This window comes from Corvus cornix, chromosome 5 (genome assembly GCF_000738735.6).
Source record: "Corvus cornix cornix isolate S_Up_H32 chromosome 5, ASM73873v5, whole genome shotgun sequence".
Taxonomy (NCBI): domain Eukaryota; kingdom Metazoa; phylum Chordata; class Aves; order Passeriformes; family Corvidae; genus Corvus; species Corvus cornix.
Genome location: NC_046335.1, coordinates 34773469 through 34801000, shown reverse-complemented (window position 1 = coordinate 34801000; position 27532 = coordinate 34773469). Strand labels below are relative to the sequence as shown.

Genomic DNA, 27532 nt, shown 5'->3' with positions numbered 1-27532 from the left:
GGTGTTCTGCCACCATCTTTTGTACCTCCATCTTGTACTTATTTGCAGCAACTCTGTCCCCTTGTGGCCTCCTCCTGCTGCCTGTCTGTCCTGCACTTCCATGCCCTGCTCTAACTAATAACAGTGAGTAGCCTGACCAGAATGCATAATTGCTCTGCCAGGTCTCTGCATCCCTTCTGTGCTGAGTTGTGGGGCCAGGGGCTGCTCTTATTATGGAGCCATAGCTGTTATGAAGCCATAACTAGAATGTACCAGCTGACTTTTAGGGACTTAGTGGTCTGTGATGTCCTGCAGGGGACCACAGCCCATTTGCAGTTTTTCTTACCAATTTCTGGCAGCATGAAGCCTGCTCAACTTTCTTACATGTCACCTTCCCAGTAAGTGTTCTGCCCTTTCCTCTTCCCTCTTTGTATGTCTGCTGCCTGTGCCTGGCTGAGGTAAAAGTTCTTGCCCAGTGTAGGACTCAGGCTCGAATTTCTCATGGCAGTTGATTCAGCTGCTTTTGACAGGGATGGTTTGCACTTGCACATGTGCTCAGGTCTCACCAGAAAGCTTCTGGGCCTTCATCACCTCAGGGGGTATGGGGAGTCACTGGGGACAAACGATCTGGGGACAGCTTCTCTCTGGAGGATGAAACAGACCGTTCTTTGGCAGGATAGCTCAGTGTCAGGGATTGTTGCCTTGTAGTACCTGGGCTCTAAAGAAGTGAGAAGCTATGCCAGAAGGTAAATCTCCTGGAGGCACATGTCTGCCCATAACTGCTGTGGCAAAAACAGAGGGGACCTAAGGGGAGGCAAATGTGTGCAAATACCATGATGTGTCTTGTGTGAGGCATAAATGTACTGCTTTGTTCCATGGTCGTGGAAACCAGCCCCTAGTAGTCTTCTGCCAAAGTCAAATAGCAACTTTGGAGGCAATGTGTATTTTTACCTTAAAATGACTTGCTGTCTCACAACTTATTTGACTTTGGTTAAAAAAATAACTGGGTGGTTTCTGCAAGCACAGACTAAAGCATGCAGCTTCAAATGGATACCAGGACCAACTCTGGCTGTGTAATTATATTGCCTCTATTTAATCTCTCAGAAGTGTTTGGCAGATGCTTTAAATTTCAGATAAGCAATCAATATCTTCTTCTCTGAGGCTCGACTACCATGTTCTTCCCCTTCCTTGCTTGAAATACACAAAGTCAAGCCAATATACTAGGATGGCACAGGAGTGATCCCCGCTCAGTGAGTGTATATCTCTATCTATATATACCGATGGAGACCTCATAGAGGTGTGTGTGCGCGTGTTACATGCAAGACGTGCTCTGCCTTTATTTATTTTGGAAAGGGTTTGCCTTGGTTTCACCGTGCCTCGCTTTAAACGATCTGAAAATCCCCCCCTGGATTCGGAGGAATAAATATGCATGGCTTGTAATTCTGTTGCAGCGCTCGCTCCCAGCTGATAGGTGACGTGGAGTTTGGAGGCTCGCAGATTGGCTTTTTGATTTGGCTTCTTGCTGCAGTTGTGCAAACCTCGCTGGCTCCCAGAAATCAGGCTCAGCGCTTTGCCGTGCACCGTAATGCTGGGAAGCCTGCACTGAGCCCCGATGGTGTGAGCGCGGGAGCGGGGGAAGCCCAGCAGATTCAGTGGCAATCTGGGGTACAATCCATTTTCTCTTCCCCCCTCCCTCGACCCCCATTCATCTCCATCCTCCTCGCCCTCCTCCCTCTTCGCCAGATCTCCCTTCCCTCCCCAAACTCCACCACACGGAGCTGAAGATCAAGGCTGGTGGATTTATCAACATTTTACCTCCACCCCCACCCCCTTTTCCAGATGCACCTCCCCGCTCTCCCTGACAGCTGCAAAAGGGAGCACAGGTTTTGTAGCGAGCGAGGCAACTTGGACTGACATGCAAAGGCGAACCCCCCCGTACCCGCACACACCGTCGGTGAATCACCGGGAGATGCGATGAGCTCCCTTTAGGAACCGGAAGGATTTGTGTTGGGGAGCCAGCGGAGCCCCCTCCCCCCCATCCCCCAGCCCGACCCTCCAAAAAAAAAGTCAGGAAAGCCGGCAGAAAGGGTAAGTAAGGGGGTGCCACCCCTTCTCCGTGGGAGACGCGAGGTTGGCGGGCAGGTGTCCTGCTGCCAGTCGGGGCTCTCTGCCTTGCACGCGAATGGCCGTGGAGCGGGGGGTGCCGGGGGAGTGGGGGGACGAGAGCTCTTTGCCGGCTCATCTCCCGGGATAGCGGGGGGAATTAGCGTTGCCCAGGCGCTGGGAGCTCGCTTCATTCCCGCTGCCTTCCCGGCGCCGTGGCGGCTCCGTGCCCGTGTGTGTGTGTGTGTGTGTGAGGGGGGTGCGTGTGTGTGTGTGCGCTGCGGAGGGAGGGCTTTGCCTACGGCGCGGAGCGGGCGCTGCGGGGTGGATGCGCGCCGGGGAGGGGGCGCCGGGCCGGGCCGGGCGCTGCGGGGGCCGGGGCCTGGCGGAGCGGGCGGGCTCCGGCGGGGCGTGCGCGGCAGGAGCTGCCCGGTCCCGCGGCACCGCGCGGCCGCCCCGGGATCCCTCCCGCCGCCGGGCAGGGGTGCCCCGGTTCGGCGGCGCGGCGAGGCCCGCAGGGATGCCGGGGAGCCCGGGGGGTGGCTGTGCCCGGGGCTGCCAGGCGGGGGAAGTGGCTCTCATGCAGTGCTATAAATTTCCTTTTTAAAATCTCCCCTCCCCCCCCCCCTTTAAATTTCCTTAAAAATTTTTTTTCATTTTTTTTCCCCCGGGAGAGGCCGGGCCGGGCCATCCCCGGCCGCGGGGCGGGGGCGCCGGGGCCGCCGTCCTGGGCAGCTGTCGCGCTCCGTCCGCCGGGGCCGGCTTGTTTACCCCGGGTGTCAAATATAGCTGCTATGCCAGGCGCTGCCCTAAATAGGGCACGGGGCCGCCGGCAGGCCCGCAGCCCCCCATGGCAGGGGGACAGGAACTCTACACACACACATGCACACGCATGAGAGCTGACCTAAATGTGGGCTCATTTCGTACTCTGCCTCTCTCCCAGCCTTGCTTCAGGGCTTCATATTTTTTCACCTGTGTCTGAAGTATCGATCACCCTGGGTGAGAGATGAAACCATTGCAGTTGGTTTTGGTGTTTTTTACTGTTATTCTAAAACGTGAGGCCATGGCCATTTCCCCCTCTGCCCCCTCCAATGGAGCTGTAGTGTAATGGTTGGGTTCCTGACTTACTGGGTAGTTCCTTGGCTTGTTCTGGGGATTTTACCCTAAAAATCTGTTTCAGATTTAGGGGGAAACACTGAAGGGACAAGGTGAGAATGGGTACCTTACACACATCTTTCCCCTCTTCATGCTTATATATGTGTGTTCCTTTAATTCCACACATCCCTGTATAAAGCAAAAGGGTGATTTTGTTGAGCTGGTTTTTTATTTCTGGAGATGACAGGGCTGGAAGACTTAGGTAACAGTCAGTAGCACCTTCCCATTCAGGAGTACTCATCCTGTGCTCCCTGGGAGACTGGCGGGAGGCCCAGGACAGCAGAGTTGGCTTTGGGGGACACAAGGCACAGAGGCCTTGAAGGTGCTCTGTAGGTTTGGTGCAGCGGGGAAAGGAATCACTCCTCCGCTGCACTAGCATTTCTAGGGAGTCCCTAATCCTGCTCCATCCACTGCTGTTGGAAGCATTTGTTTACCCTGATCATGGTTTAGCTGAGAAAGTCACATTTGGTGCTCATGTTCGTGCTTCTGCGTTCAACTGGAATGAGACTTGTTTCCTGAATAGAGGTAGTGATGTTGAAAAAGAGCATGTCCAGCTACTGCTGAGGGCTGGCTGGGGAGGAGTGGGAGCAGCCCAGGAGCCCTCAGTTCTGCCGTGAGTGTGCAACATGAGGTAGATTGGCTACCCCATGTTGTGAATAGAAGGGTGTAGTATCAACCAGTGTGGGGAAGAGACGACTGATGGGGAGCCTTAGGCAGAAGGTGCAGTACAGCAGTCTGGTGGGTTTTTTTCCCTAAAGCCAAAATGGGTAGTTTAAGCATTGCTCAAATGCCCAAGGTAGGACAGACTGTAGTAATCCCACTGCTGAGGTCCCAAGTGAGGCAGTGGAAATGCAAGTATGCTTCTGGTTTTGCATACCTCTACTGTACTGCTTAGGTACATTTCAGGTCCCAGGTCTTATTTGTATCACTAATAGTATTTCGCTACCTGCGTGGGGATTTGGTAAGGACATGGTTGCAATAACTACTGGGTGAGAGGGAAGGCAGATTTGTAGCTATCCTAACGCCTCTCTGTGTTGCACTTGTTTTTACAGAGATCGTACTCTTGCTCTGCAAAGCTGCCACCTGACAGGGTGGCACCTGGGATGGCAGATCAGGTGGGACAGTCCTTTCATCAGGTGGGACAGTCCTTTCCGTTGCGCTGGGCAGTGTGGGAAGCAGTCTTCAACACTAGCACCCAGAACAGGAGAGCACGTGTGGAGCAGTACCAAGCACAGCCTGGATAATGCACTGTTCTGTGCTCCACAGGCTCTTGCTGGGCCAGTGTAGGGCAGGAGCTGCCCTGTCTGATCCAGTCAGACTGGAGCAGACTGTGTTGTTGGGAGTCACGGAGAGTTGTTCTGCATGGCAATCTTAGGATGCTCAGGGCACTGTTCCTCAGCTTGGCTGTCTTGGAGGAAGGAAAGAGGTACCCAGGGATGAATCCACCCTTCCTGCTCCCTCTGCTTTCCTCTGAAACTGGTAGGTTTGAAGTCAGGGAAGGTCTGAGCTTGGCAGATGCTAGGGTGTTGCAGGTTGTACAGGTAAGAGATTGCTAAGGGCCTAGGCTGACCTGCTGCTGTGTTGTGCCTGATCCCTTATTTTCAAAGGGTCTTTCCTGTGAGAGGCATCCTCCATCCCCAAGGCAGGGCAAGGCCACAACAGCGTGTGTCAGCACTTTTATTAGAAACCAAGTGAAGATGTATTCCCTTCGCCAGTATTTTCAAGTGAAGCACTATACAGATAAATGGTCTGTCTGTCAGGGTTTTGTTTGCTTGTTTTAAACAAACAGCACCAGTCTCCTCCCCTAAGCTTCCCCAATGACCAAGTGGCATTGACAAATAGTTCCTTGTTCTTTGTTGCTGTCATGTTTCAGATGCCTTTCATGTGCTTCACAGTTAAAAAGATAGCTTTGATTGCTGGCCAATTTTTTTTTTTATAAACCAGGCAGTAATATCTAATTCTATATTTAAAAAAAAGTGAAGGAAATTAAATTACTATGACAAAAACATCTTCTTAATAGGGAAAAAAAGTCTCTGAAGCCAGGAAATTGATAGTTGTGATGCTCCATCTACCATCACCCACTGTGTTGAGGTATTGTGGCATAGATTAATGCTATTGTTGATTTACTGTTTAGATAACGGTAGCTCCTAAAGGCATCAGCCTGGTTGGGGGCCCATGTTTCCAAGCGCCATACAGATGTCTAGTAAATTGCAGTCTTTGTCCTGAAGAGTTTCATCCATTGAAAGATACATGAGATGATAAGCCGTTCTTGGGGAACCTTTAGAACCCCTCTGCTGCTGAGCTCATGGTCCTGAATCGGCTGATTTCAGTGACGTGGGGTCACCTGTGGGGTTTGGGGCTGGAGCGGAGCTCCAGCTCATGTCCCTGCTTACGTGCAGAATGAGATCCAGGAAGCACCTTAAGTCTCCTGCAGCTTCAGTGGGCTTATGGGCTGCTTGAGGACTAACATGGTATAGACTGTAGCTGGCTGCTCTTCTTCCCCTCTGCCTTAATGCTTTAAGCTGCAAGCTGTGGTTGAGGGCCATCACAGATGTGACTGCTGAAGTTCAGCATGATGGCCTCCCAACCTCCCCACGAGGCACTTCTTTTGCAGGGTTTTGCAGGAATAACGAAGCATGAGCAGCAGGGATGTGTCATGCCGTTCTGAAGGCAGCACCACCACCCCATCTTGTCGGTGTCACAGTGAGACCCAGGTGCCATTGTTCCTGTAGTACAGCATCATAAAGTAATTAGTTTGCCCCATAAGACACATTTATAAATAGGTGATGATCATGCCCCCATGCTCCTTCAACTCTCAATTTTCTGGTAATTCCGTCTTTAAATCCCCTTGCTAGAGCCTTTGATCACACAGTCGAGCTGTCATTGATGTCTCTGACAGTTGACATCATGGGAGAGAAGGGAGCTTAGGGCTCTTAACATTTCTTTTATGATAGCTTGTTTTCTAATGAAACACTCCAATGAGGATTTTCCATCATAATAAAACAGGGAGCTCTTCTAGAGCACTCAGATTTAGGGAGAAGCTTCTGTTTCCATTCACTAGCAGATTATTTCAAGGCTACAAAACTGAGCTTGCTCTGTTTGCTGCCTTCCTGTACTCTGCTGTCTTTTTACCTAAGCCTCCTAACTCAGGACAGCAGCAGAGACAGCCAGGTCAAGAGCAATCAGAAATACTAAATATCCTGGGCTGCTGGGCATGTTTTGCAACCAGTGAGGTGCCAAAGAGTTTTAGAAACTGTAGACAGATGAGACTGCACTGGCATTGCTTTCATCTCCTCTCTCCTAGGCTGGTACTTGGAGGCTGTCTCAAAGCAAACAGCAGCATCGCAGAATACAGTTTTAATCAAAAGAAGTGTAGTGATGCAGGGATGTACCTGCGAGAGGGCACTTAGATCTGACTGCTGAGGTTGTGTTGAAGGTGACATGTCCAGGAGTGAATGTGGGACTCCAGTGCTGACAACACAAGGTGCCCTGCCAGTGTGTTCATATGCTGCATGCTGGTGGAAGCTCGTTTCCATCCCCGGAGCAGGGGCAGAAGCAAGGGAGGGTTAGAGCATGTCTGCACATCACTCTGCAGTCAGGCTGCCGCTCACTCTGGATGTGTCCTAGCTCCCTTCAATGTGAGTAGTGCTAGGAGAGAGTCTGTCTCCCAGACCAGGGTCCAGGCAGGCTGTGAAATCCACCACTGCCCCAGTGCCACAGCTCCCCCCACACAAATTAACAAAGGCAGCACTGCCTCTGCCTTGCACCGGTGAGGGTACTTGGAATAATGCTCAGCGTGAAGAACCTGTCCTTTTGTTCTCCATACTGTTTACTGTCAGGAAGATTTGTCTTGGGTCATTAAGGTGTGGATGTCTTGGTTTACCACCTTGAGGGAGGCCTTCCTTGTTGGGAAGCAGTATCTTGATGTTGAGCTTCAAGTTCACCGTAATAAGCACCTTTATCCTCCTCTCTGGTTTTGGTTGGGATTATGCAGTGACTCTTGAACACGCATGTTAGTTGGGAAAAATGGATATGTCTCTGCCCTTGTGTTGCACGACAAGGCTGTTCCATGGTCCAAGGGGTGTTACAGGATTCACTGCTGCAAGAGGCAAACCTGCCTCTGCCCATACAGCTAATGCACTTGCCATACTTGTCATCTGGACCTTGTTTTCTACAGCTTTCCCACCCTGGCTGCTTGTTTATGCACCTGTCCCACCCCTGCAGGATACTGGCACAGTGGCACGTGTGTCCAGGTGGTGAGTTCAGCTTGCTTTTCTGCCAGATGGATTCCTGGTCCTTATTCACGCCCTAGCCATGCAAACAGTTATGCCAGTAACAAGGGGAGAGCTAGAGCAGAGCGGTAACAAATGACCAGAGGTGGAAAATGTTCTGGTTGGCTTAAGAAGCCCTGCTTCCACCTGTGAAGCTGCTGCCTGAATTGCCTGCAGCAGTTAAGGCTTGGAGTTGGTTCAGTCTTGAAGTCTGCACTTGATGAAACGGATAGTACTGAATGCAGATTAGTTGCAAAGAATCTAATAGTGATGGGGTCTGCAAAGCACTTCTTAACCTATTAAGAGGCACAAAAAGCAGGAAAAGAAGAAATTTTTAATATAAAATCTTCCCAAGAACATGCACAGGGGTTGATCCTGATTAAAATAAATCAGAGGGTCTAGGCTAAGCTATTTCTCAGATGCAACATGTCAAATGGACTCAGGTTTTTCAAGAAGAGAATAAAATGAGAACTTCCCCTCTGCTCTAAATTCTTTCAAGTCCCTTGAAAGCTTCACACTAGCACTCAGCGCTTCATCAACAGCAATCTCTCCATGTTGAAGCCTCCAGCCTGCATTCCCTGGGAGTGCAAGTGGGAGCAGTGCCAACTGTTCTATTAGGTTTGCACCCACGAAACCCACTAGCAAGGGAGGACCTGTTAGTGTCCTGCTTGTCCTCACGGGACCGCCGCGGGCTCAGTTTGTGCTGCTGCCGTGCGCTCGCCGCGGGTGCTGCACTTGGCTGGTGTGAGAGTCCGGGGGAGGCTGCTGGCCTCGGTGCTAACCGGGGCCCCGTGTGAGGACCTAGGGACCAGAGTGAGGTGGAGCTCTCAGTGTTGTTGTCTGCCAAGGTGTGGGGCAAGGTGGCTCTCTGTGTACTTTTCCTTTGCGAAGGATTCTGATGAGGGATAATGACTTGATGCTGCTTTTGTTTTGGCAGCCCCTAGACAAGAATGAGCCTTTCAAAGCTTGGGTCATAGGAGGCAGGCAGAGGGAATGCTGCTGGAGTTAGCTGTGATGGGGTATTCTCCTGTGTAAGTGTTTTGGAGATGGGTGCACTAGACATTGGCCTCTCATAAATTATTGCCCACTCTGACTCTTTAAGCCTCATTTTTTCATTTCATTTTAACCTTCCAGAGTAGTTTCAGGTTCACTTCTTCTAGTAAATGTTTCCTCTTCTCTTAACTTAAATAATCCATCTCCCCAAAGCTGACCTGATGGATGTTTCCCCCGCAGTGACCCTGCGCACACAGCACACTTCATGAAACCCTGGCTTCCATGGGGGAATGCAGCACCAGCAGTGACCCTGCTGGTGTCCCAGCTAAAAATAAAGCCTGTCCCTCCTGGCAGTGTTGGGGTTTGCTTTTAAGTAGGTAGGCAGTTTTACCCATTGGCTGCAGTGTGTTCTTGTGCCAGGCAGAAGGCACAGCTTAACCTTCAGAGCATGATGGAGCTGCCTCCCCTCTGGGGAATCACACCAGGAGACTGAAGGTGAGAAGATGCTCTGCTGCACTTGGTACACCTACGTCACTCCCAAAAATCTGCTGGCTTGCCTGCTGCCTGTCTAGATCCATCTCCTTGCTGCTTTGTGCATCCTAGTGAGTCACACATATCCCTCTTTCCCCGAACCATGGCCTTTTCCTGCCTCTGCTTTTCCTTCTTAAGTATATAGATTTCTTCATGATTCGCGGTAGCTGCCCCAACTCCGGACTTCCCTCAACAACTCCATGCCTTCTAGCTTCCCAGTGTTCTAACAGCATCACTCACAAATTCAATCTGCAATCTGCCACGTATCCTCTGTGCCTGTCTTCTCTCAGGTCCGTGTGGGCTTGGCTGCTGGGACAAAGCAAGAGGCTGGCCCAGGCAGGGTGCAGATGCTCAGTTAGGGAGGGCCTTTCCAGCTTTTGCTGTTCACACACATTAGCAGTTTTCACAAACACCAGTGAGGCTGAACTATGCACTGGAGCAAGAGAAGGGATGCATCCTGTCTGGTGGATCTACGGGTATTTTCAGTGTTCCCTGCACATTCCTGAGTCTTAAGAGTATTTAATTTATCTCTTACAGCATTGTGTTCCACAGATTGTGCAAATGCACAGCATAGAGTTAAAGAAGTTTCTAGTGCTTGCTAGATAAAATACCCTGAGTCTGTGAACTTTCTCTTGGTGTTGGCCTTGAGCTTCTTTTGGCTTGGTTGACCACCTCCGTCCCTCAGACCAAAGCTAATTTCCCAAAGAAGGCTGAGGGGAGGGGACATGGGAGTTATGTTGGGTTGTGCAGTATTCCAGAAACCTCATGTACTTACTGTTGCAAAGAGAGCATGAAGAGGTGGTCTGGTCATAATTTGCAAATATCTGTGTGGGAGCCAACAGCTACCAGGTATTGGGGCCTTGCTGCAATCACCCCAGACAAAGGGGCCATGGTCTTGCTAGCTGGGTTTGGGAAGGGACCACAAGGGTGCTGTGGGAGGAGGGGTCAGGGGAATGATCCAGAAGTGTTTCTATGTGTATCTGCAGAGATCAGAGGTCAGGGAGAATGGCCAGAGGAACGATGTCTGCTGAGTGGAGGGTTGTTTTGATACAGATCTCAAATTCATTGAGTACCCACTTTTATTCGTCTGCTCACTGAACTCCCACTGCAAAATGGATTAGTTTCAAGGCTTTTTATGTCTTGAAAAGTGACCATCATTTTGTCAAAGATCTTTTGTGCTTGTTCTTTTACCTGTTCGTGTTACTGACCTGAATGCAACTAATGGTGGCTCTGCCTGGGATAACACTCTTCCTATCCCATTGCTCCTCACTTGCTGGTGTTAGGGGACTGTTGCTTCTGTTTTGGCAAAGCATTTGCCTGTGACTTGTGACAGGTTTTCCAGATGACAGGAGCTGCTGTCACCAGCAATGTCAGGAAGAGCTGGGTTCAGGACACCACCACAGAAGTATGGCTGGGCATGAGAGTCTTTCTGGGCTGAGGCAGGAGGCGTAGGGCATGAGTGTTTAGCTGGGGTGTGAAAACAGGCTGTTATTCCTGCCTCAGCTCTTGCTCATGTCAGTCCTTCACTGGAACTTGCAGCAAGAGTGGGACCCTGCAATTTTCTTGCTGTAGCAGGGTCTTAGGAGAGATTTGGACTTGAAAGCAAGTTAAACACATCTCAGTTTTAATCTTCTCTTTGCAGAAAAGGATGAAAAGATAATTTCTGCTGTCCCTGTCCCCAAAGGGGACTCAAGCTCCTGAGTAAAACTGGTGGAGATATGGACTACTAGCATCCATAATGGAGGCTGTGCCCCTCAGTGGCAGGATAGAAGCTGTCCTCTTTTTTTTCCCTGGTGGCTTAAATAGATTGTACAGAGAGTGCTGCATGGGATGAGTGTGTTATTCAAGCACCCGCATTCAGCCAGTGACTCCTGTCATTTTACCTCCAGGATATGGCACCTCATGTGCTGCTCCAAGGTGACACTGGGCACATGGTGGAGGAGAGAGACTCCAAGCCTTGTGTGCTGCAGCCAGGGATTGTGGGGGGAAGGAGAATGTTCTCCTTCTCTTGTCTGGTTTCAGTGCATTTGGCTGAAGTGGTCATCTCCCATGACTCAGCTGCTGCTCCTGTTGGCAGGACTAGTTGTAGCAGATTTGGGGCCAGCATGGAATATTGGGAGGAGGGAGGATCCAAGGCAGGATGAACAGGAATATAGTTGTATGGAGGAAGTAGGAAGATGCCCCCCAGCTGCTGTGTGTGATGTGGGTTGTGAAGAAGAAATAGATGAAGGTTTCCTTTTGGAGGTTTCTGTTGTATGAAATGTTGCCAAAGTTCCTCAGGCAACTCTTTCAATATAATAAGCTGGCTCTGCTGACTGGGGCTCACTGGACCTATGCTGATTTACACCAGAGAAAATCTAGTCCTAAGTACTCTGTTCCTCTTCTCTCTTGCCAGCCCTCCTCTTATGGTATGCAGATTGACTAGGCTGGAAAGATAGTTCTAATTTTTAAGATGACTTTGTGTAAAAACAGGCTTTTGGAGGGGAGGGTTAAGGGGAGGAAGCTGATGTAAGTGCGTGCTCTGAATACTAGGAAAATGCTATTTCTTCACTTTGGAGATAAACAACAGTATGATTATTATATATGTTGCTAGAAAATTCTTCTGATACATGATGCCCTGCATCCAGTTTTCAAATGTTCTGCACTGGCATCTAAGTTAAGACTTGCTGACTGCTGGGAATTGGGAGAGTATCATTGCAGGCATGTTTGAAATGACAGGGGAGAATCTCATTCTTTTCAAACAAAGTGCTTTGTTGTATGCGCTGCCCCCAAGCTGGCAAACGTATATAGGTAATCTTGATTTTTTGAATCTTCTTAATGGACCGAGTCATGAATTTACCTGGCTTAGCCCTATGACATCTGGGTATGGAATCTGCCAGTGCTCCTGATAGGAATCAAGAAATAAACTCTTTGGAGAAAACAGCAGTAGCCTCTCATAGTCATCTGCTTGATTTTCTGCAGGATTTTTAAATCATGTTTTGGTGTCCAGTGGAAAATCTGTGATTTCAATGGGTTCCAGCTGCCCAAGTGGGTTAAAAGGAGCTGCTTCATTAAGCTTCTAACCACCCTTTGAAATGTGATCCTTTGCAACTCCTTCGGGGGGATATCTGAGGCACACTGAGACCATGGATGAGGCAGAGGAGGAGGTTAGTACGGTTGTAATGGTGAGAAAGAAGATGTGGTTATTGAGGGTGTCTAGCTCCAGACAGTATTTCAGATTACCTGCCCTTGGCAGGACGGAGCAGGGCAGCCAGCCAGGGAGGGCAGACCTGCACTTGGAACACAAACTGAAAGGAAAAAGGTGAATCAACCTGTCTGGTAATTCTGTAGTGAAGAACAAATTTCTGCCTGTCTTTGCTGTAGAGATCAGAGTGGCATATGGCTTCATACAGCCCACAGGGAAAGCCGTCAGAGGGTGGGGAGAGAAGAAATGGAGGTGGGGCAGCAGATAGCCTGGAGACTGCTGCCACTTACTGTAATTGCCATAGCAGCTCAGCTTCCACTGTTTGTTGTCCATGTCATCTCTGCAATTACCATATGGTAAATATGACTTGAGTCTCTAGCAAATAACAGAGCTAATATTAAAAGAGAATCTGTAAACAGCTAGTGTATAAATGAACAAAGAGCAATAAACAGCCTGGACTTGTGAAGAATGAATTAATCATGGTGGATGCAAGGGCTTATTTTTTAAGGCAGTTGCAGAATTAGCAGCTGAACAAACACCAAAGGATTAAGATATCTGAATTGTCAATAAGAGAGATGTGGGGATATGTGGCAGTAAAGGGTGAGGGTGCTGTGTGGAGTCTTATTTGATAACTGTATTCAAATTGGGTGAATTTACAGGTTTTGGCACCTTCCAAGTGAAGTGGGAGGTATTTTGAGGATAACCCATAGCTCAGTGCATTTTTCTTGCCTCCTGCTGTGCTCAGATCTGCAGAAGCAGTGGGCGTGTTACAGTGTATTTCCCTCATCTCAGCTGGAGACCTTGACTTTTGGGATGAAACTCTGGAAATCTCTGTTTTCATTCCACACATGCCAGTCAGCACTGTGCTCCCTGTGCCAGCCCCACTGTGCTGGGGACACACAACAAACAGGTGGAGAGATCTTAAAAAGTGAGCAACACAGAGAGTTCCTGTATATCAGTCTTGATTCAACCTTTGTAACAGTCCAGTATCTCATGAAAACCTGCTGTACAGCAGAGCTGAGAGGCAAGTTTTCACTGCCTGGGCTCGGCTTTTCCTGTTGCAAAGAGAGCGGATCTGCTGCTGGTTTTGGTGAGAGCAGGCACTGAGCTATGGCTCTCCCAGATACCGGTCTGCTTCTGACTGCCTCAAAGATGGAGAATCAAGAGGAGATGAAGATAAATGATTAAAGGGCAGCCTGGGCTAATTTATAGAGATTAAAATAAATTTGTGTGCTTTGGCCAAAGAAAAGCTGTGGAGGAGAACAGCTATTTACAAGTATCTGAAGCATGTAAATCTCAGACAGGGAGGAGAATGGTTGAGAGTGCTCCAAGGACACAATAATGAGAACTAGCAGCATAAATTTTCTTAATTTCATCCTAAATATAAGGAAGACGGCTAAAATCTCCAAGATAAATTACATCATGGTGGAGTCTCTATGGGAAGTTGTGGAAATGCCATGACTTGGATAATTTAAGACTTGGCTGGACAAAGTACTAGGAAATAATGGCCACAAGGGGAACAATGCAGTGGAAGTCCCTGAGGCATGGACCAGGCAACTCTTCTGTCTCTGGTCTAGCTACTCTGAAATAAGTGAAATCTGTGCTAATTAGGCTAAGTGAGGGCTTTTCCTATCTAATATGACAAACAACGACTTGTTTTTACTGCAGTAGTAAAGATGCTTTCCCAAGTGTAACCTTTTCCTTCTCCTCTCCCCTCCTGGTTTTCTGCCCAGTCTCCCACTGCCCCATTTGCTGCTTCTGCCTCCATTAACTTTTTAAATATTTTCTTTCTTACTGAGCCAGGAATGAGCCCTTCTGAACAGACTTGCGGAGGGCTTATACTTTCTCTTGTATGTGGTGTGGCATTTTTGGTAAAAACTCTTCTTTTTATTTTTTTTTGCTGTATATAGACAAAAATTAATAAATTTTGTTTTTATTTTTCCTTGAAGGAGAAGCTAAGAAATAAACAGGCTATTCCAGAGGATGGGAACAGTGTGTGCCCCAGCTCCTGGGATCAGCACCCAGCATGGCTGGCTGGTGGCTGTCCCAAGAGCCTGTGAGCCAGCCAGGGAAGGGCTCCCTGCCTGCCTACTTGTTGCATCAAATCCAGCAGCACAAAACAACATGATTTGTTTTGTTTGCCTCAAATAGGTGTTTTCTGTCGAAAACTTGTATTTTTCTTAACTAAGTCAGGATCTAAAGATGAGGTATGACTACACCACCTCTTCTCTTCTTATGTACCATTTTAGCCCACCTCTGTGTGCATATAACTACGTGCTCTGCAGCACAAACGCACTGTTGACAACAAATCCTAGGGTCTTTAATTGTAGCAGTTGCAGATCTGTCACCAGAATGCTAAAGAAATGTCAGAGTTGCTGCTGTCATCTGTAGGATGCTGTGAGTCACTAGGAGATAAGTTGCACTCTGATGGTGGCACCTGAACCAGCAGTATAATATGTTTGTGAAGCAGGAGCAGTAAATAACGCACCCTGTGTGCTGCCACGGGCAGTACATAAAGTGTCTTTCGCTGACAAGAAGTTTCCCTCACACTGCTGAAATGTTTTTCCCCTTCCCCCGCTGCTCCCCAAATGGTCTTCACTGCTCTTAATAAACCAGCAAGACAGTGTGATGAAAACCAGTGCCTTGAGGGCTGCAGCAGAAGAGCCAGTGCCTGGTGCAACGACCCCATGTGTTTCAGGTGTTCCACGTTGTCTCCTTAAGCTGCAGTCCATGGAAGAGGCAGGGGGACCATCGAGTGCGTGGCCAAGTAACTCCACCTCTTTATTTCCCTCAACCTCCTAAACTTAAGAGGAAGAACTTCCAGCGTCTTCACTGGGCCTTTCACATCATGAGCATAAAAGCAGGAGTCTGGAGAATGTGGCTGAAAGTACCTGCCCTCTTAGTTTGGGGCCATTCATACTGGGAAGAATGGTGTGTTCACCTGCACTGGGATAAAAGCACCTAAAGGCTTTAATTGTGTTTAGAAATTACTCTAAATGCATTGAAAAGACCGATGCTTGACGATCTGCCTCTAAATGAGCAATGAAGGCTTCCCAGTGACTTCTGAAAGGTCACAACAGTGACTTTTGCCAAATGCATGTGTCGTTGTCACCAAGGCCCTGCGGTGACCTCCCAGTGCAGTTTGTACATGGGGTGAGTTTGCTCTGGGTTCCTGTACACTGACACCTAGATGTGGTGGTCAAAAGCAGGCCTGGACCCCATGGCTGTGATTCTTACTCTCTTACTGTGTGGGTGACTGAGCACGGGCCCAGGTGGACCAGAGAGGTTGTGTTTGAATATCCTCAAATATATTTTTGAATATATTTTGAATATATTCAAAAGCCAGCTGGATGTGGTCCTGGGCAACTGGCTCTGGGTGGCCCTACTTGAGCCAGGGGCTTGAACTAGATGGCTTCCAGAGATCCCTGCTCTCTCCTGTGTGAATTGCCTGCTTGAAAGTCCTGGAAAAACAACAGTGAGATTGTGTACTATTCATGAAAAGGAAAAAGCTCATCTATATCTGAGCAGATAATACTGCCTTTTAAGCAGGAGGGTGCCCACTACTAATCTCTCTGTCAGCCTAAATACCAGGTTTTGTTTTTTGAATGTAAAAAAGGCTATGGTTCTGGGGAAAAAAAGAGTAACTCTTGCTGTCCCTCAGGCTGAGGAGTCTCAGACATGGATGTGTATGGGGAGTGGAAGAGCAAATACAGTGTGGCTCTGAAGGAGGCTGCACTACCCCACGCCGTAAATAAGGATGGCTCTTAAAGTGTGGCTGTGGCTGTCCACTGAAGGTTTTCTGCAGTGTCTGCTACCTCCTATACATGTCTGTGTACAGAGCATAGACTGCAGCTCCTCTATCCATATATCTGCTATCCTATATAGATATTTTTCAGGTCAGGTGTGAGAAAGGAAATAAAATGCCTGGCCAGTCAAGTGCAGTCAGTGGGGCATTGGAAGGGGACAATTAAGTACAGGCATCTTTATGGGTTAGCTATTTATGCCCCTGCTTTTCCAGGAGCATCATGGATACTAAAATACAGAAAAACCAGCATGGACTGCCCAGGGCAAGTTGAGTGTTTGGAGGTTGCTCTAGCTGTACACAGACTTGTGCTCCGCTGGGGCCAGCCCCTGGGATCACCAACTGTAACTGGATCTCATCACTGCAGCATTTCTATAAGGAATTATTAGACTTGAGTTGTTATGTTAATTAACACCCATTTTAGAATGGTAGGTACTGCTCAAATTAGTAGAGACACCAGCTTGTAAATATTAAAGACGTGCTAAGAGAGCTGGTAGCTTTTTTTATGGTAGCTTTCTACACCATCTTGAGAGAAAACAAAGGCTCCTTTTGACACATACCAAGGGGATTAATCCAGCTAATTCTGGACTTCGGCATGTTTACTGTGAAGTGCAAAGCATCAAGCACCTACAGTTCTCTGCCATAACTTTTTCATTGAGCCGAACTGTGGGGATCTGTCATGGCCTAGACATGAGTTATGCTGCTGTTTCCCTCATAAAAACTAGCTGATGCAGTAGTAGAGAGGTAAACTACCTCTTTGCTGTGTCATAACCTGTGTAAAGTCAGCTTGGGCTCCTTGGTTGTGCTCGTTTCAGATAGGCAGGTGTGTGTCATCATTCTGACAGTTTAAGGCCTAGTCTGTGTTGGAAATTTGTACTTGTCAGACAAAATGGATCTAATTATACTGCTGTGGCTTTTGGCTTGCAGGTACATCTTAACTTGCATTCTGGATACTACTCTTGTAGTGATGAGCAAAGGGCTCAGTAGCATTTCAGTGGAGACAATTGAAAAATAGACTTTGTTTTATATGAAATATTTTGCTGTGCTTTTATTTTGGGGGAGGGAGGAGTGTGCATTAGGTATAATACCTCCTCTGTGAAAACTCAGTTACTTGTGTTCTTTGGCAGAAAGGCTATAATTTCAGTTTTTGCTCATGGTTATAAAAAAACCCTGTGTGTTCAATCAAAAAGCTTTTATGTGCTTTGGAACTGAGGAATGTGAAGTCATGTTGTTAAGCTGAGCCTTATTTCTGTCTCCCCCAGCTTTGGAGCGGGGCTGTAAGATGATGTTGATAGCAGTTCTGTATCTGCTCTGTGTGGGACAGATGCTTGTCAAGTGCATCTTGAACTATCTCTGCCTGGCCCCAGTGCAGCACCCACGCCTGAGTGGGGCTCACCCCGCGCCAAGATCTAATCAGATGCCTTTCCTGGCTCAAGTCAGGGAGAGAGGATATATGGCCACAGATGTACTCCCATGTCTCATTTATTTGGGAAGTGGGAGGAAGAGGGGAAGCAGAGGAAGGTGCCAGAAAACCTAAGCTTATTTGCAGGTCAAATCCAAAGGTTTTTAAGGGGAATTTTGCCTAAATCAGAAATTTGATGCCTTAAGAGGCCTCCTAGAAACAGAGACTAGAAGGAGTAAAGGATTAAAGGAGGTATTTATTTGAAAGGCCTTCAAAGGTACACCCTTTAGGGACTTAGGGGGTTGCCTTTGGTTTTGTATTTAATGAGCAGTGACTCTAGGAACCCGGCATGTAGAGGTTATGTATTATCAGCCATCACTGTGTTATGTTGCCTCTTGATTTAATTTCTTGTAAATGCTTCCTTTGACCTCCACTTGATGTCTTACCTTTAGAGTCATGCGAGAAGCTGTATATAAAAAGCTAAATTATAAGGGATCAGTATAGTCTTGCCAGCTTTATGCCAAATACAAATCCACAATAGACAAACCATCAGTCTTCTGAAACTCAAGCTATTACATCATAGAATTGTCTCGTAGAACCATAAAGTGGTTTAGGTTGGAAGAGACATTCATTGTGACGAGCATGGTCCATACTGCCTTCTGGACTGTCTTCAAAAATATTTCAAGACTCATCTTTTTGTTTATGGGTTCTATTTATGCATTTATAGATCATGTGGCCATTGTCAACTCTTGTAGAAGGAGTTCCTTCTGCTAAAATAACTCCTATATGTCTTCCCAGAGCCTTGCTGTTGAATGCTTGCTTATCCTGGTGATGCTCACAGCACTTTGTCTCTCTTTTGCATTGATTGATTGCTTTGAACTTACCCTACCAGACAGGGGACACTTTCTGGTCCCCTAACTGCCTATGCCCTTATTTGTGTGTATTCAGTTTGGAAACAGTATTAGGGCAGAGACCTGTGGGAGAAAATGATGTCTGATAGCAAAGAGGTAGTGGAAATTATGATCCTCATGATCACCCAGTACCAATTAACTTTCTGCTGTTGCCGCAGCCTCCTGTTGTTTGCATCCCGTAGGGCCAGGGCAGTGACATTGCTGGAATGACACCTCCCTGCACCAGATGTGGATGTGTTTTGTCGCACTGGTGTCAGAGGGGTGACACCCTGACGCCTCCTGAGTGCCTAGGAGTGACTCAGGATTGTGCTGCAAGGCCACCTGGAGGCTTGGTGCTCAGAGCAGGTCTCACTCTGAAGGTTGGCTCTGGTCATAGCCAGCCCTGCTGAGTTCAATGCTGCTGCTCAGAGGAGGAGTGGGGGACATGTCTGCAGCACTCTGGGCAGGCTCTGGAGTTCTCCTCCACTGGTTTTTGGGCTGAGTTTAGTAGATATATCTGAGGGAGAACTTGCACCTTGTGTAAGCAACCTTGCTGACCTGGAGCTACAGAGTGAGTTTTAACTCTTCTATCCTCCATTACCTGAGTGTTAAACTTTTACCTGAATGTTTTCTTCAGAGCAGTTTTCAAATTTAATGCTTTTATTCTGTTATAAAGCATTTTTGCCACAGTTCTCCATAGGGGGATAACCGCAAGAATTCTTAACTGTGTTTTTCAGATTGGTTAGGTTACTGTTTTTCATGTTAATGAACACATATTAAGATCTTATTAGACAGCATGGCTGTAAGCAAAGTTCCTGTTGATCCCACTGGGAAGTTTCATCTGTGACAAAGAATTGCATTATTGTATCATTTTAGAAAAATGATTGTGACCTCCACTTGATGTCAAAGCAAGTGAAAATCAACGAAGAAAAAATGTTCCCAAATTCTGAGATTTTAGTCTGCAACACATAGCCTGAATTTGGAGGTCCTAACACATAAACAGAGGCTACCCTGGTAGAGATTGTCTTTGAAATAATATATTATTAGTTTGATAAATAGTAGTAAAATTACCTTCTGCTTAAAATTGAATTAAAATTTAAGCAGACCTAGCAAGGTCCTGGAGTGTCGAGGAATACCTAGCAATAGAAGCCATCATGGCATTGCAGAAGGTAGACAGTGTTAATTACAGAAGTTGTTTGTCCCACAGAGAAGGAGGTTGGTGGTAGCAGTGATTTATTTCAGAGGGCAGTTTAGTCATTGCGCTATTCCTAGACAATGCTCTGAATTTAAGTGATAGTTAGACTCCTAAATTATTTTTGAAACCAAATTTAGGTGCTTGAGTCACTTATATGTTCTTGAAATGACTCCTGTCTTTCTGTCAGCCATTTCTACATGGCTGATCTTGGAAGACACAGCACCTACTGGCTGTGGTACAGTTAAATAGGAGCTGGGAGCTGAAAGTGTCAAGAGGTTGGTGGATACCTGCCAGCAGTTGCAGTATGGAAAAGGATGATCTGATGTGCCTGGGGTGTTTTTGGAGCTGCTGTGCTCATGCAGCTGGTCTCTGTGTGCACCTTGCGTCAGAGGCACCTGGAATGTGTCATCTTTGCTGTCGTGTGCACACATCTACCTTGCAGCCTGGAGATCTTGGGCTTGCGGCTCATAGTCACCCTGCGCATGTTCACTGACCCTTTCTCAGAGGTTTCCTAACACCCTGCAACCAGAAAGCTAGGCAAATACCATGTAGAGAAGGAAGGAGGACAAAATGGGAGCATCAAACTGAATCTAAGTCATATGTGCTGGCCAGTTCAGTCCTCCCTGTGACCCTGAGTGGGCAGTGGGGTGTTTTAGCAAGACTTCAAGGCTGGGGCTGGGACTAACAGCCCTCACTGGGGCTGAGGTCCCTCTGATCCCTGGGAGCTCGATCAGTCACTGGGGCTAGGGGAGACAGGAGGATAGATAAGTAGGCATTGGAGTGGGAAGTTATGTAGGCGAACGTGGGAGAATCTCACTCTTCTGAATTAGTCCACATAGCATGAAGAACTGTATTGTTTTTTAATATCAAGGGTGTCAGATATGGATTTGTGATCCTGATACTGCATAATCAATTCTCTCCCCTCTGCTGTGCTCTGTCAGGAACAGTTTTGTTCATTTGCAGTCCGTGCTCACGCTTTCCGTCCTGTTTTGCTGTCTTTATAGATTTTTATCTGAAAGTTGAAAATGTTTTTTGTTGATATTGGGAAGATTGCACCCGCTTTTGGAAACAGGCAAGCGACACAACATGATGATAAAATAGCCATTTGAGATGCATTTATTGCTGCTGATAACACGATAACGTTGTCTGGAATATTTACAGTTCAGAGAGGGGGGGATCTCCTCAAGTGTTCAGGAGCCAGTTCATGTCTTTGAACTGCTGTCATCTGAAGTTTAGGCATCTGCTCTAAACTACCTGACTGGGCACCCTCTGGAGACAGCGGAGAGAGTTCTGAAGGGACATAATCTCTTCTGGAGATGTGGGTCAAATACATCTTGGAACAGGAAGGATCATCCCCTGGAAATGAGTGTCTCTTTCCTCTGACTACAGAGGGAGCCTAAGAGACTTCGTTTGACTTGCTGCCCAAGATTTGGGTAGTTACAGTAGGGGAAATGAATCCCAGGCCTGCTCATTTGGCAGTACAAACCTCAATGAAAGTTAGTGGGAGTTAAGGCTTTTGAACCTTCCAAGTGCTGTAGATTATGCCACTATTAAGTTTGATGTTTCCTGTGAGATACTTGCCTGTGTCTGGACTCACAAATGTGATTTGCCGGTTAAGCCTGAGATCAAATTTTTCCCGAGGCCCGTTATGAAGGAAGGAGAATAGCATGATCCATGATAATGTGAAGGGTCCAGAATCCAATTTTAAGTGGTGCAAGCCCTACAGCAATGTAGTCTGTAAGTAATAGAAGGTATTATTGGGCAGTGATATGCCAAATCTATGTGCTACATTGATCAGCTTCATTGTTTTTCTATGGTATTTTAGGTTAGAGGTTACTTTCATTTTAGAGGAAATTTGAAAATATATCAATTTCTTAGGGATGCAAAGGGAATGTTGGTGGATACATGCATTTTGCTCTGTCTTCTGAGTTTTATGAGCACAACTTCTCTTAAATGTGGCATTTTTGTAGGTTTCTGTGACCATTTAAAAGCAGGATTATTGATTTAAAATGTGACTGTCCAGATGGCGGAGGAGAGGCTAGTGATAAATGGCCTTTGGCACTTTGCCGAGCATGAGTCTTCTGCCCTATTTCTGGGTTGAAATCTTTACCTTCTAACATGGAGACCCTGTGCATCAGAAGCTTGGGGGAGCCCTAGGACCCTTCTGCAGACTCTGCAGCCTGTTAGGAGGGGCTCTTTGTGGGGATGATTCGGCCACTAAGATACTCCATAATTTATAACCGAATTACGTCCTACAAATGAACTTCATTTGGAGATTGCTCAGTGGCCTTAAATGGTACTTTTTGTGTTGCTAGAGATTGCTCGATTTGTTTTATTCCCCGGATTCTGAGGCAGGGGGCTCCTTGGGTTTGACTGTTTGTGCTGAGTTGAAGTGCTCTGTGCTGGGATCACCGTGGCATCACTGGGTGAGTGGCAGCTGAGCACTCAGTTCTCTTGTTGCACATGCTGTAGGTCAGGAACTAGCTATCTTTATATATATATATATATATTAAAAAATATATATACACTTTTCCTCTGAATTACTTTTCTAGCAGTTGATCTTCATCTGCAGGGCATGTAAATGCTGCAGTTTGTTAGAGTCCTTGCTTAAGTACCTTCTTCAGAGTGACAGAGAGACAACCCATGCATCTGTACCAGTACTCTTCAGTGGTGAGATACTGAAGTGCGTTTGGGTAAATGTTGCATTTTCCTTCTCTCTCATGCTTTCCTCCCCCCTCTCTGTTTTGTTTGTTTCAGGTTCTCGGCCTTTTTGGATCTACACAGTGGAAGTTGCATCTTGTGTATGGCGTGGTTAAGCTTGCAGCCTGTCACCTCGGCCTTCCTCCATTTTGGGCTGGTTACTTTTGTGCTGTTTTTGCATGGTTTGCAGGTGGATGCTGGCCTGACGGGAGACTCAACCAGTACAGTACAAAACAGCTCGTGTTCAGGATCTTTTGACTGCAAGGAGGGTGTTATCCTGCCAATATGGTACCCAGAAAACCCATCCCTTGGGGACAAAATTGCCCGTGTTATTGTATACTTTGTAGCACTGATCTACATGTTCCTTGGAGTCTCCATCATTGCAGATCGTTTCATGGCATCTATAGAGGTCATTACATCACAGGAGAAAGAAATAACAATTAAGAAACCCAATGGAGAGACCACAACAACCACCATTCGGATTTGGAATGAAACGGTTTCCAACTTGACCCTCATGGCTCTGGGCTCCTCTGCTCCCGAGATCCTCTTGTCCCTGATAGAAGTGTGTGGGCATGGATTCATAGCTGGAGACCTGGGGCCATCTACAATTGTTGGCAGCGCTGCTTTCAATATGTTTATCATCATTGCCATCTGTGTCTATGTGATCCCTGATGGGGAAACCAGGAAGATAAAACACCTGAGGGTTTTCTTTGTCACAGCTGCATGGAGCATCTTTGCTTACATCTGGTTGTACATGATCCTTGCTGTCTTCTCTCCAGGTGTGGTTCAGGTTTGGGAAGGCCTGCTCACGCTTTTCTTCTTTCCACTTTGTGTCGTTCTGGCCTGGATTGCAGACAGACGTCTGCTTTTCTATAAGTATATGCACAAAAAGTACCGTACTGACAAGCACAGGGGCATTATCATAGAATCAGAAGGTGATCACCCTAAGGGAATTGAGATGGATGGCAAGATGATGAACTCTCACTTTCTAGATGGGAACTTAGTGACTATGGAGGGGAAGGAGGTGGATGAATCTCGCAAAGAGATGATCCGGATCCTAAAGGACCTGAAGCAAAAGCACCCAGAAAAGGACTTGGACCAGCTGGTGGAGATGGCCAACTACTATGCCTTGTCTCATCAGCAGAAGAGCAGAGCCTTTTATCGCATTCAAGCAACCAGAATGATGACGGGAGCTGGCAATATTCTGAAGAAGCACGCAGCTGAGCAAGCCAAGAGAACCACTAGCTTGCATGAGGTGCGGCCAGAGGAACCCGAGGAGTTCATCTCCAAAATTTATTTTGACCCATGCTCCTACCAGTGTCTTGAGAACTGTGGTGCTGTTCTCCTGACAGTGGTGCGGAAAGGAGGGGACATGTCCAAGACCATCTATGTGGACTATAAAACAGAGGATGGCTCTGCCAATGCTGGTGCTGACTATGAGTTCACAGAGGGGACCGTTGTCTTGAAGTCTGGGGAGACCCAGAAGGAGTTCTCAGTGGGAATTATTGATGATGACATATTTGAGGAAGATGAGCATTTCTTTGTGCGGCTCAGTAACCTCCGTGTGGTGGAGAGCGAGGAACCTCCAGAGCTCAGTAACTCCCCATACCCAAAGGCCATATTGGCTTCTCCTTGTGTGGCCACAGTGACTATCCTGGATGATGACCATGCTGGCATCTTCACATTTGAGTGTGACATTATACATGTCAGTGAGAGCATTGGTGTGATGGAAGTCAAAGTCCTAAGGACATCAGGTGCGCGGGGTACAGTCATAGTGCCATTTAGGACAGTAGAAGGGACAGCCAAAGGAGGTGGAGAAGACTTTGAAGACACTTACGGGGAATTGGAGTTCAAGAATGATGAAACTGTGTAAGTACCCCATTCATTTCTGTTCTCGGATCTAGTTATGGTATTTAACCCCACATTTTGAGTCCATTACAGGTGAATGCTGACAAGGGACAGGCTCCTTTCTTCAGCTTTCCATCAGTTTCCCTACTTACCTCTTTCAGGCAAGAGCCGACAGCAGGATTTAAGAGCTCAAAACTCTTGTCCCTTCCCTCTTGGGAATGACAAATTGAGGCTTAGAAATACTGGGAACCAGGGGATAGGAGGAAAATATATCATTCTCTGAGGTCCTGTACTAAAGCTAAGGGTTAATGGAGAGTTAAGGTAAGAGAGAGAAGGAAAAGGACGAGGTTTTACTTGTCTGGGCAAATATGGGAAAGCCTCTTTTTGAACACCAAATACAGAGAACACAGGACTTCTTTGCAATCCTTAGATGAAAGGTTTCACAATGATTATTCCCAGGCATGCAAGAGCTGCTCAGTAGTCACGGGGTTTTATTTTCACAGGAGCAATACTTCATACCTGTGTCCCTAGGCTTGTCTGTGCAACTGGCAGGTCTGTGTGGCAGCTAATTCACAGCACAGGCACAGCTGCAAAGCTATTCTGCTGGACCTGAAATTCTTGCAGCCTTTATGACTTTATGGTCTACCCATATTCCCTACATCACCTTCCCTATGATCTCTGTATGTCTGTTCATTTACTACCTGTGGTTTTTCCCCTTATAGAATACCATGGCAAAATGGCAATAATGGTCTAAAGCATTGCAGATCACAGCCTGCCCATGTGGCTCCATGACCCAGTGTTTTCATACAGAACAAAGAAAGGAAGCAGCACCCATGCTATTAGTTCAGCTTTTTTTATTGCTTACTAAGTAGCTGATACTAAGCTAGGAAGTAATAAAGACCAGAGAGGCGATAATGTCTGATTGCTCTAAGTACCTGTTGCTAACATTAGTGAGGAATGAGAAAAATCCCTTAGCTGAGTAGGGAGAAGGACAGATGTTCGAGCCTGATGCTAAAACTCCCGAGTGTTAAGTGCATAGGCTCCTTTTTGCTGAAACCTAATCACTTGACCTATCACAGGAAGAATTGTGCTGACTTGATCTGACATCAGAGAAAGGAAATATTTGTACCAAGCCTCCCAATACTGTACCCGGAAGGATATTGCTATATTAAATTTTATTAAATAGGGATGTCCTAATTTGATAGGACCTTCTGTCTTAGCCCACTAAACCATTTAATTCAGCTAATATCCACAGTCCTGATGTTTGATTATAAGTATGTGCTCTTCCTGTTAAAGGAAGAGAAGCTCCTGTTGGCTGGCTTCAGCCACTGTCGGGGCTGGAAGGGGATCAGCTGTCCCAATCTGGGCTTTTTGGGAAGATGGGCCATGCAGGTTAGTCTCCTTAACTGAGCCACAAGCTGATTTCTGTGGAGAAACTGAAGCAGAATGTCAGGTTTGTGGTTACAGTCTCCTGTGAGCAGGCTACCTAAAATATAATGGGTACTACTTTGCTTCAACCAGGTGTTGAAGCAGAGAGACTTTCCTTGCTTGAAGAAGACCCATCAGTGAAAGGCCAGCAGATTTGGGGTACCAGAGAGAAAGCCCATGAGCCATCTTACTCCAAACTATACTCCCTTTCTCTCGTGTGCTGGCTACTGGAAGACTTCATTTTGTCTTTGAAAAGTGTGACAGAAGGTCAGAGCATACCTATATAGTTGCTTCACTTGGTTTAAAACAAATCACTTTCAGCAGGACCAGGTGCATCCTTGTGGCACAGACTCTAATGAAAAGAAGGCAGTCCAGGAAACAAGTCTGTGTAGGTTGCTTAATGCTGTAGTTTTTGACCCAGCAATGGCCTAGAACATAGGCAAGACATTTGTAGTGTACTTAAAATGGTGCCCACACCTGAGTCATTAATGAGACTTTCACTTCTGCATCAGAAGCCTGGTGGGAACAAAGCCCACTAGCCACAGTGGCCATGGAGACCATGTGGCTAGCAGAGATTAATTTCTTTTGAAGCTAGAATTAGTATAGTGGCTCAACACAGCACCTAAACTAATAAGCCTAACAAGGAGGGAGATCGTATCAGCCAGCACATGTCTTTATTCACTCCCTATTTACTCCTTTATTCATACCTCCAGGAATTACAGGAATTTTGGTCTGGAAATGTGGAGGTAATTTTCAGTAATCAGTCCTTGGCCTTTAAATTCAGTGAACATAGGTCAGATGCTGCATTTTGCTAACTCTTCTCTGAGGTGCAAGTTGTAGCAGCTGTAGAAACCTGGAAGCAGTAGTAGATGGGTTTAATATTTTCCTCCTTTTCTGCTTTCTAAATCTGAATGCAGAAAAATAATTTTTAGTCAATATTTAGGCTGCAAACAAATTTGAAGTGACTTAGATCTGGAGTTCAGACCCATAATGCTACTATTCCAACGAACAGTTTGTTCAGCCCCTTTTGGGAAGATGGGTGAATAGGGTGTTTGGTACAGTTTTGCTGACCCAGAGGGCAGTGTATGAGTCACAGTATTGCTTGGTACAAGGCTGTCTGAAGACACTGGGTCACCAAAAAGCCAGAGCATTGTCTGGCTGAATATTTGAGGCTCTGCCTCTTAGATGCCTTGCCACTGAGGGGGGATCCACCACAAGGTACTGACATCCCCTGCACTCTGAAGGGGGAAGCAAGAGTCCACCAAGCCCAGTACAGAATAGAGTGGAAAGCAGGGAGACTAAGATGGTCAGTAGGCAATACTAAGGGTATTGAAAGAAAGCAGTGAGAAATTAACATGCTCCCCACTTCAGCCTACTGATTAGATTCTTGCCTGGGAAAAGTGGAACTTGGGCTCTAGTTTCCACACCGGTATAAAACTCCTACACCAGCATGCCCACCTCACTGCCTTAACCTTCTCAGTCTTCTCATGGAGTCATTTTGATAAGATTTTTTGACTCATGGAGGAGGGAAATTATTTACCAGCATCCTGCAAACATGTAAGCCAGTGCTAAGCTTTGCCGTGGCTATGCATGTATGCTAAGGATCTGCAGAACTGCAGCCATGGAGGAGCACTGATCTGTGTAAACTGAACTAGAGCAAAAGCTTCAGTTCATGCTCTCAGCTCGTTCTCCATCACAAACTAAAAAACTTGGCCTTGCATTGTGCAGCAGCAGGTGATTTGTAAGCAGTTTGTAGGCTGGCCTCCTGAAGTATAGCAATGGGTAAATTAGTCTGAGGGGCACTGGTTTACACAGCATCCCTGAGATCAAACTATAGGAGAGGCGCTGCCACCTACCAGATCCCGAGGGCCAAGGATAAGAACTTTCCCTGGAAACTAAATGGAGAACAGGCCTTCACTTAGATATAACAAGACAAAATAAACTGTCTCAGGGTTGGTTTTGAGAGGCTTTCCCTAAAATATATGGGACTAAAAAAAGCAGAGTTGATGTGAGCATTACAGAACAAGAGGGAAATGGATCCTGCCAGCGGG

General features: G+C 46.9%; 1 protein-coding gene across 6 annotated transcripts in view; it reads left to right on the top strand.

Annotated features, from left to right (window-relative positions):
- Positions 1-1498: 1498 nt before the first annotated feature.
- SLC8A3 (solute carrier family 8 member A3) overlaps positions 1499-27532 on the top strand; it is a 113622-nt gene continuing 87588 nt past the window's right edge. For 3 of the 6 annotated variants that reach the window (XM_039552706.1, XM_039552705.1, XM_039552702.1), the window contains exons 1-2: positions 1499-2067; positions 22263-24074. In XM_039552706.1, the coding sequence (XP_039408640.1) occupies positions 22309-24074 (1766 nt within the window). In that variant the 5' untranslated portion in view covers positions 1499-2067; positions 22263-22308. The remainder of the gene's footprint in view (positions 2068-22262; positions 24075-27532) is intronic. The other 3 variants (XM_039552707.1, XM_039552704.1, XM_039552703.1) reach the window with 2 other exon arrangements.